We start from the raw sequence: 10,507 nt of genomic DNA, 5'->3' as shown, positions 1-10,507 counted from the left end.
CACCAGCTCCCGGAGTTCACATAGATTCACGTCCATCAAGTCAGTGATGCCATCCAGCCATCTCATCCTCTGTCGTCCCCTTCTCCTCCTGCCCCCAATCCCTCCCAGCATCAGAGTCTTTTCCAATGAGTCAACTCTTCGCATGAGGTGGCCAAAGTACTGGAGTTTCAGCTTAAGCATCAGTCCTTCCAAAGAACACCCAGGAGTGATCTCCTCTAGAATGGACTGGTTGGATCTCCTTGCAGTCCAAGGGACTCTCAAGAGTCTTCTCCAACACCACAGTTCAAAAGCATCAATTCTTCAGCACTCAGCCTTCTTCACAGTCCAACTCTCACATCCATACATGACCACAGGAAAAACCATAGCCTTGACTAGACGGACCTTTGTTGGCAAAGTAATGTCTCTGCTTTTGAATATTCTATCTAGCTTGGTCATAACTTTCCTTCCAAGGAGTAAGCAGCTTTTAATTTCATGGCTGCAGTCACCATCTGCAGTGATTTTGGAGCCCCCTCCCCAAAAATAAAATCTGACACTGTTTCCACTGTTTCCCCATCTATTTCCTATAAAGTGATGGGACCAGATGCCATGATCTTCGTTTTCTGAATGTTGAGTTTTAAGCCAACTTTTTCACTCTCCACTTTCACTTTCATCAAGAGGCTTTTTAGTTCCTCTTCACTTCCTGCCATAAGGGCAGAAGAACTATACAAAAAAGATCTTTTTTTTTTTTTTTCCCCAGAACAATGTGTACTTTAATCAAAACTTCCAAGCTACTAGTTTAGCTTAAGGTAAAAAAATCATATAACCTAACCAGCAAAGTCCTTAGCACACATTTACATATAATTTTTTCAAATATACATGTACATTTGACCCTTGAACAAAGCATTGGCTAGGGGCACCATCTCTTCAAAAATCCGTATATAATTAATTTTAGAGTTAGCCTTTTGTATCTGTCTGTACTTTCACACTTGAGGATTCAATGACTGTGGATGGTATAGTATGTATTTACCGAAAACAAAACCATCCCCGCCCCCTGCAGTTAAACCCATGTTGTTAAAGGGTCAACTGTGTATTGCTAGCTGGGAACCCTCTAATTTCTGAATTCTGAAACAAATGAGCCATTGTCACACAGACTACAGCCTTTTCCCAGACTTTTTGCACAAATTCCCCTCTTATGGGACTTCCACAAATTTCTACAAATGCCTGCCATTCAGGGCATTGTCACCTCACAGAGCAATGTACCACAAAAAGATGAAGGCTGGGTGATTAGCTTAGCAGATCAAGGTAGGCAGGTAAACTTGACGTGAGGTTAAGGACCTGAATACAGATCCCCTTATGCTATCCAAGTTGTGGACTTTTATTAAAGTCTTCATGTTGCCACAAGAGGAATGCACACCTTAGTCTAAGTGACTTCCTGATGCACTCCTTACACTGCTAGTTTCCTCCCCATTTTTAAGACACCAACTTAAGCCATTTGCCAAGCTGAATTAATCAAACACAGATGCCCTAATTCCTCGCCCCCATCTCTAAGCTATGCAAACTGGGGAGACCAAATGTACACAACCCCCACTTCATCTGACAACATATATTCAACATGCAACATAAAGTATAATTTCCATTTTATTGTCTTTTCAGAGAAACCAATATTTCTTCAGTCTTTAAGGACTTGGATCCTTACATGGGCTTTGGTGGAGGACGTGGGGCAGCACCCGCAGGTCTAAATCGGGGTGGAGGTGTTCGGTCCTTACGGGCTTCCCGAGAGCGATTCCTGACTACCTTGCTGTGAATGGCACAACTCACGCAGTAATGTAGTTTCACATACAGCTTGGGAAGTACATAGGTATCGAAAACACTCGCTTCAGAAATGTCCCTGATGGCTGCGGCCTCTATGATGTTCCGAGTGACGAACTTCTTAATGGCCTTATCCTTGGGCACACATCGGGCACAGTTGGTGCAGCGAATAGGCTGCACATGGCCGCGGCCCTTTTTGGCACGACCGTTGTTCCTTCTTTTCTTGGTCATCTTGGAAGCGCTGAGGCGAGAGAGCACAAAAAAGATCTTGATGACCAAGATAATCGCTATGGTGTGATCACTCACCTAGAGCTGGACATCCTGGAATGAGAAGTCAAGTGGGCCTTAGAAAGCATCACTACGAACAAAGCTAGTGGAGGTGATGGAAAACCAGTTGAGCTATATCAAATCCTGAAAGATGATGCTGTGAAAGAATGCACTCAATATGCCAGCAAATTTGGAAGACTCAGCAGTGGCCACAGGACTGAAAAAGGTCAGTTTTCATTCTAATGCCAAAGAATGCTCAAACTACCGCACAATTGCACTCATCTCACATGCTAGTAAAGTAATGCTCAAAATTCTCCAAGCCAGGCTTCAGCAATATGTGAACCGTGAACTTCCTGATGTTCAAGCTGGTTTTAGAAAAGGCAGAGGAACCAGAGATCAAATTGCCAACATCTGCTGGATCACCAAAAAAGCAAGAGAGTTCCAGAAAATAATCTATTTCTGCTTTATTGACTATGCCAAAACCTTTGACTGTGTGGATCACAATAAACAGTGGAAAATACTGAAAGAGATGGGAATACCAGATCACCTGACCTGCCTCTTGAGAAACCTATATGCAGGTCAGGAAGCAAGAGTTAGAACTGAACATGGAACGACAGACTGGTTCCAAATAGGAAAAGGACCCTGCTTATTAAACTTATATGCAGAGTACATCATGAGAAACGCTGGGCTGGAAGAAGCACAAGCTGGAATCAAGATTGCTGGGAGAAATATCAATAACCTCAGCCTTATGCATACCAGAGTGTAAATGCTACCAGAATAAAAACGTAGAAAACGTCCCTTTGGTTTGAAAATGCTCCCTTGGGCTACTTGCATTCAGACTCCTTCCTCCACTCCTATACCCTGGCAACCACAGATATATTTCTCTGCCTATAGTTGTGCTTTTCCAGAAATCCATTGACATGAAATCATATAATACACAGCTTTCTGTGTCTGACATCTCTCATTGGCACAGCTGAGATGCATCCTTGCTGTTACATGCATTAGTAGTTCCTTTTTAAATGACTGTGTAGTGTTCTTTTGTACGAGTATTCTCTTTTGTTTTTCTTTCATCTATATACCAGTTGTTGAATAGTTGGGCTGTTTCTAGTTTTGGCTATTAGGAGTACCTGAGTAGAATATTTGAGTAAAGGTCTTTGTGTGAACATGTTTTCCTTTCTCTTGGGTAAAATTAAAACTCCTAGTAAGTATGAAAATTCCCGCTATAATAGAATAAGAAGAATGTGCTACTGGAGAAGAGTGCAGAAATAGCTACAGAAGGAATGAAAAGGTAAGCCAAAGTGGAAACAACACCTAGCTGTGGATGTGTCTGGTGGTGAAAGTAAAGTCCGATACTAAAAGGACAACACTGTATAAGAACCAGAGGTATATTCAGAGTTACCAGTTCAGAGATTTAAATGTGCAGTGCACCAAGCAAAAAGTGGAAAAAGAGGTATCTATTTATGTACTTATTCCATGGAAGTGAGTAAAGCCATTGGGACTATGACGGAAAATCCAGAAGCAGAGAAGGAAATGGTTCATCAGAGCGTGTATAAAAATAGGTATTAAAAAACGTAATATCTATTTCTGTCATGACTGTCTTTCTGAGACACATTCTCCACTGAGGGTAACCTGGGACTACCTATCACCACAATTTGTGGATGCATAAGAAAGACTGCACTGGAAGGAAAAAAATACAGTCTTCAAGCCCCTTTCTAATTCTCCAGGGACCCTGCGGTTCCAGGAGTCTACCTCAGTGGCGGGAAAACCACAACCTGCACTGCACACGTCCAACTCAGGGAGCATGCACAGTGTGTGCGAGCGCACCCCTTGCTGCGCATGCGCCTTGATGCGCATCCCCCTTCCTGAGCGCATTCTGTGAGGAGCATTGGGCCCGAGACGGGTCTGTTTAATCAGTCCCGGTTCTTGCTCACTACTTGAGACTCACTAGGTAGGTTCACAGATCTGTCCTGTCTGGACTTTAAGTGTGCTTGCGTGTGAGGGGGAGCCAGGGAGTTTGGGGCGGGTCGGGCAGTGCGATTTGGGGCCTTTGAGGAGGAAGGCCCTCAAGGTAGTCATCTTTCTCCTCACAAATGTCGCGACGCCATAGTTCTTGCCCTGGTGGTGGGAGAGGAAGGGCAGTGGGCAAAGGAGGGCAGGGGGTAGGATGATGGTGGGGGGAGACTTGGGGGTGCTATTTGAGATATCTGGTTCATTGGGGCCCTGGAACTGACGACAGAGCACAGAATCTGGGGCCGGCAGTGGGACCTGGGCAGGGGGCAGGGTGGGCGATTAAGGAAAGGCCTAGAAACCGGACCGCAGTGGGGTTGTGACTGTATCGCGGGTTTTGTGGTAAGGTGCCAAGAGAGAAGTGGACCGGTTGCTCTGTATGCAGCCTCACCTCAGCCCCAGACACTGAGAAAATCGCCATAGTCAGGCTGTAAAGACTGAGCCTTTCTTCGTGTTCCAACTGAATTCCAAGCCAGTTGGGGAAAATAGGTCTGGTGAATAGTAGTGTGATAAGAGCAATAGTCCTGAGTTTTTAAATTCCTAGCAGCATTTCAGTAAATATCTTTATGATGGAGAATTCTGTTGTGAAATCAAACATCCTCCCGAAAATTCAGCCTTCTTGTGTACCTTAATGTGATTTCTCTGCCGGCTTCGCAAAGACACAAATGGCTTTGCAAGCGACTGTATTTGGTGTAATTGAAATGCATGTACACTCATACTTAACCAGAGTTTTCTTTTGAAAGTATTCTCACATAAAAAAAAAATAAGTCAACATATGGTCATAAAGTGATCAAATATAGCTGTACTCTTAAATACATTTTCTAAATCACCATATTCTGCTTTCAGGGAGAAATATGAGTGGGCAAGTGGCATCAAAATTGGGACCTACAAAGCAAGATTGCTCCCAGGTGGATGAACCTGTGGTTGTGAGTACCTTACCATTTGATGTTTTCTACTAGCTCAAGTTTATTTTTGAGAAAATGATGTTAAGTAGTACGGATGCAGTGATAAATGTCTTCCATGCTGATAAAGGGTGAGAATTTGTCTTAGGAAGGAACATTGATCCAGATATAGTCTGGCATTGCCTGGATGAGTATACTGTTAAATTCCCTGGAAATGTGCCCAGTGACTCCCTCCTCCTGCTTATTAACAACAGACTGCATGCTTCCATCCCAACATAGATTTAAATAACTTCCAAAATCTTTCTGGGTAACTCATGGGAGCTAACTCATCTCTGTGGGAAGAGTAACTTTATTAAAAGTAAGTACATAGAATTGTGTTGGGAAAATGTTGTTAGGTTTACTTATGATCAGATATATCTATGTATTATGTATATTTATGCTATTAGATGTATTAACAACAAAAGTTTTTATTTGCATGCACTCTCTACTAGGACCAGCAGCCCAGTGTTAAGCAACCTCAACAAGAGAAACCGCCAGCTGAGATTCAGGATATCACACCTAGAAAGGAGGAAGTACATGGAGAGGATCCAGTGAATCGTGATGAAGAAGAGGAGAAGGATCCCTTTGAAGGTAAAGTGTATCTGTGCGTCATGCCTTAAAAGACATAACCAATAAGAAGAGGAAAGGAAACATTAGAAAAGGACTTCAGACAGTTCCTAAAAAACTGAGGAGAGTATAGTTTGCAGGTCAGTGTGTTTGCTCAAATTTTCCCTTGTTTTCAAGACAAAGAGAAGGGGGCAACTAAGTTGTCTGAGGACAACCCTGGAAAAGGAAAATGGTAGTAACATTCGGAAAATTCTGCTTTCCTTTTTCTCCAGCAAAACATTCCTGGAATAATGCTCCTGAGGTTCTTATTCATCCATTTTTAGCATACTAACCTAAGGCTTTTAATTCATAACACCGAGGGAATGAATATCATCATTCCCTTGTTTACACTGAATGCTTTACAGTGTGTTTATACTGTATATAATTGATGCATTTTTTTTTTTAAAGATTCTGGCCTGGAAGCTGATCTCCAGCAATTGGCTCTGGCAAAGACTGGGGGTGAAGGTGGAGATGGTCCTGATGTCAGGGAGGAGTTTGCATCAAATACAGAGCCTGTTGAAATGCCAGAAGCAGGTATGTCATCCATTCAGAAAGTAATTTATGTGGTTTCTGTTTTTCAGAATATTATATCTTTACTAATATAGAGGGAACATTACTATTATTTTAATAATAGAGTTCACATATTCTTTGAAAGATAGTTCAGACCCCAGATACCTGAGTGCCTGACTTACAGACTTTCAAATAAAGAAACAGACAGGATCAAAGCCATATCAAAATGAAACTAGGAAACCGTTTTCTTCTCTTGAGTATAAGTACTTTAAGCAACAGCTAATAATTTTCAGGTTCTTTTATAATTTCTGCTTGTAGCAGATATGGAATGCATTTGTAATAAATACCAGTTTATATGAAATATGCTTAGGCATCCAAGTAGGTTCCAGTACCAGCTTTAGCATAATGTGTGTGATTCTGTGAAATCCCTTAACTTCTAAACTCAACTTTACTCATGTAAGTTATGAATTCAGAACAGATACACGCAGATGCTGATTTTTCAATGCTAATTTTTGCATTCTCTGATTCTCTTTGATGGAATGCATACAAGAATACTCTGTTTTGTATGATGTATTTATCATAAAATATCATCTTGAGTCAAATTATAACAGGGGGATTGAGATTTCATTTTCTGAAGGGGGACACATGATACCTGTGGCTGATTCATGTCAATGTATGGCAAAAACCACCAGAAGATTGTAATTAGCCTCCAATTAAAATCAATTAATTAATTTTTTAAAAAGAAAATGAGCCAACATTCTGCTTGATGTTTGTTAAATTCTCTCAAGTTCTGAATTCTCTAGCTCTTTAAAAAATAGTTGCATTTTAAAACCTTTCCCCACGGAATCATGAAATGACTGAATATTAAAATGGCCAAAGATAGTCTAGTTTCCTATTTCTGTGGCTGATCAAGTTGAGAGAGTGCATTTAGTCAGTGATATTCAAGGCAGGTGTGAGTAAGATATGTATGCTAAGCACACTAACTGCCCCCAGGTTTGGTCTTTTTTTGGGGAGGGAGGTTGCTTATTTTAATTGGAGGATCATTACTTTACAATACTATGATGGTTTTGCCATACACCCCACTCTCACTCTTAAAGAACTAATAAAAATCTGAGCCTCATGATATAATCATCTCTAACCATATCAAGTATGTTATTTTTCTTCTTTGATACATGAGTTTAAGAAGTTTTGAAGGCCAAAGATTATAACTCTAGTTCTTCCCGCATAATCAACTTAGTATCTTTCACATACGTGTTTTCCAAATTGCTGACAATGAATTGCATGGTTCTGATTTTAAAGGAAGAACTTCATAGTTAGGGAAGAATTTACTGTGTATTAGCCTTCTAAATATTTTCACTTTACATTTTTTTTCCAATCCATTAGAAAAATTAGATGAAAATACAACTTTCAGATGACTTTCAAGTAACTACAGAACATGATTAAAATGTTCTCATAGAAAAATCTTAGTCTAAATATGTGTGTATTTAAAAAGAAAAATACATAAATTACAAGGTACATAAATATAAAATCCTACATCCAACATAAAAGATGAGAAAAAGAACAACAGAATAAACCTAAGGGAAAAAGAAAAAGATACTTAATAAAAGACAGGTATGAATTGTTAGGAAGAGGAAAATAAACTCAACTAATAAATAAAGACAATGTTCTAGTTTACATAATTTTTTAAATATATATATACACACACATATTTTTTAATATTCTTTTCCATTGTGATTTATCACAAGAGATTGGACATTAGTTCCCTCTGCTATATAGTAGGACCTTGTTGTTTATCCATTCTGAATGTAATAGTTTGTATCTGCCAACCCCAGACTGCCAGTCGATTCCTCTCAGTTTACATAATTGTGAAGCAAATGAACAAAGCCCAAGTACACATAATTAGAAATATGAACAAGACACTAACAGTTCGTATATTACAGAATTAAAACAGGGTATAATCTGGCACTCAAATATTTTCAGAATATTGATGAAATAGTAGGGTAAAAAAAACAAATATTTAACATACCCCACAGTAACTAAATAACTAAACATCACAAATACCGTGGATGAACTTTTGAAATTAGTCAGAGTTTTCTCTCAAAAGCCATTATCATTTAGAAACAAACCAAAAAATCTGCTTTTCCAGATTTTCTTTCTCTCTTCCTACTTGCTTTTCTCTCTCACTCATACTCCCTCTTGCTCTTCCTTTTCTTCTCTCCTTTTTTTCTTTCTTTCTTTTTTTTGGTGTGGCTGTGAGAAACAGTCCTATTTCTGCTTCACATTTTGATGTCACCATGTCTCCAGTGATAGTAATGACTTAAAATTAGTGTCACCATGTAATGTATTATACCCACTGGAATGCTTTCCAGGGTGAAAAGAAACGTTTAGAATTACATGAGGGCCACAGGTAAAAAGGGGGACAAATGTTTAACCGACTTAAAACCACCATATCAACCATTTAGAACAAATGAAAATGTCTACAGTTTTCGACAGTAGAGAAGAAACAAATGTAATGCTGGCCTTTTTATTTACTTCACTTAAGCAGTAACAGAGAGAACAACTGTTTAGCTATCCTATATTCGGAATATTATTTCAAACCAGTGCATTTAAATGATACTTTTTTAGGATTTTTTGTTTCAGTTTTTGTGTATTTTGTTTTTCTTAGGGTGTTTTTTGTTGTTAGATATTTTACTGAATGTCTACACAGTTTTGCCTTCTACTGAAAACTACCTTCTGATAGGTTCCATTGATTTCATTTGTTCTGAACTCAGTGTCCTTCTTTTCTTGTATAACTAGGAAGAGTAGCATGTTTTTAAAAATACTGGTAATATGCTTGAAAAGTCTATAAAATCTCTAGAGAGGATTAACTGAAGGTAAGCCAAAGGGTCGCCCTTAGTGTTCCTGTTTTAGTCCGTTTTATAAAACTACAACTGCAGTGAACTTTGTATACCTCTCCTGTCATCGAAATAAAGTTCTGCTAAGTAACTTTTTAAATGTTCATATTATAGGTGAAGGGCAGCCATTTGTTTGAAAGAAGATAAACTGAAACCATCTATGCTGTTCTTATGTTGTGTATTTGACTGTTAAAGTTCTGTCAATAAAGTTTCGTTTTCTAATTGCACATTTTTTGTTAAATTTATCCCTGGGTATTTAATGTTATTGAAAATTCATGGTTTGTGATTTTTATTGTCTAGTTGAGGATGTATGTAGAGAGAGAATGTCTGTATATGGATTTTCTGTCCAACAATTCCTCTAAATATGCATATTAATTCCACAAATTTAGATGTAGATTATTTTTGCTTTTCAAAAGATACAATTATATTTGAATATCTACAGTTTCTACTGGCTTGAATCTTAACCCCTTCCTCATTTTGCAGCTTTGAACAAACCTGGCCAGAATATTCTTGACTAAAGTAGGTGCTAATCGGCATTTATCCAAATAGGAAATGAAAAATCGTCTCCATTTCAACCTGTTTACGTTGCTTTTTTGTAGATATACTTTATCAGAGTAAGTTCCATTCTATTCCTAGTTTGCTGTCTTGAATATAGATTAATTTTCATCAAACACTTATACTGCATCAATTATGATGATCATAGAATTGTTTTCCCTCCATTTTTCTATTAATGTGGTGTATTGCACTGGTAACCTTATACATTTAAACTACCCTTGCACTTCTAGGGTTAAAAAAATTGGGTCATAACATATTCTTTAGGTGTAATCTACATGTTAATGCATATATATACATGTATATACCCACACATAAAAAATTCATAAAAGCCTTTGGTCTTCTCTTGAATAAATGGGTTTACAAAATGTGCCACCCATATCTCATACGGTGTCCCTGATGAAAGCATTGACAGAGAAACATTTTTAAAAATGTAATATGTTTGTACTGCCCTATAGAGAAATGGAACGCCAAAGCCATTGTTAAAGGTTGTAGGGAGACAGGAAAAAAACTGCTGTCAAATTCCATGGCAAATAGCACAGCATATCTTTCACACATTTCTGACTTGCCTTCCAAGGTTTTTTGGGTGCAGGGAGAGAGCAGCCACATCTTTTCTTCTCCATGATGTCCTCCATTGACTTGATAGTCAGCAGATCTCAGAAGCCCTCCAGTTGTCTGTGTGTGTGTGTGTGTGTTTGTGAATCACTCAGTCGTGTCTGACTCTTTGCGACCCCACGAACTGTAGGCCACCAGGCTTCTCTGTCCATGGAATTCTCCAGGCAAGAATACTGGAGTGGATTGCCATTCCCTTCTCCAGAGGATCTTCCCAGCCCAGGGATCGAACCCTGGTCTCCTGCAGATTCTTTACCGTTTGAGCTACAGGGAAGTCCTCCAGCTGTCTGATTCCTCCCTTACATCCTTATTATTAACATAATAACGAAA

The 10,507-nt window shown here is 39.0% G+C and overlaps 2 protein-coding genes across 2 annotated transcripts in view; one reads left to right on the top strand and one right to left on the bottom strand.

The window, feature by feature from the left end:
* Window positions 1-1,599: 1,599 nt before the first annotated feature.
* LOC113887186 (40S ribosomal protein S26-like) lies at window positions 1,600-2,048 on the bottom strand. Its single transcript, XM_027534144.1, has one exon. The coding sequence runs from the start codon at window positions 2,017-2,019 to the stop codon at window positions 1,672-1,674; it is 348 nt and encodes a 115-aa protein (XP_027389945.1). The 5' UTR covers window positions 2,020-2,048; the 3' UTR covers window positions 1,600-1,671.
* A 2,853-nt stretch (window positions 2,049-4,901) lies between these two features.
* LOC113887185 (X antigen family member 5-like) overlaps window positions 4,902-10,507 on the top strand; it is a 151,636-nt gene continuing 146,030 nt past the window's right edge. Inside the window, exon 1 of the mRNA XM_027534143.1 lies at window positions 4,902-4,988. Coding sequence (XP_027389944.1) covers window positions 4,917-4,988 — 72 coding nt within the window. The 5' untranslated portion in view covers window positions 4,902-4,916. The remainder of the gene's footprint in view (window positions 4,989-10,507) is intronic.

Source organism: Bos indicus x Bos taurus, chromosome X, assembly GCF_003369695.1.
Source record: "Bos indicus x Bos taurus breed Angus x Brahman F1 hybrid chromosome X, Bos_hybrid_MaternalHap_v2.0, whole genome shotgun sequence".
NCBI lineage: Eukaryota > Metazoa > Chordata > Mammalia > Artiodactyla > Bovidae > Bos > Bos indicus x Bos taurus.
The sequence above is the reverse complement of the archived record's forward strand: the minus strand, read 5'-3'. Positions and strand labels throughout refer to the sequence as shown.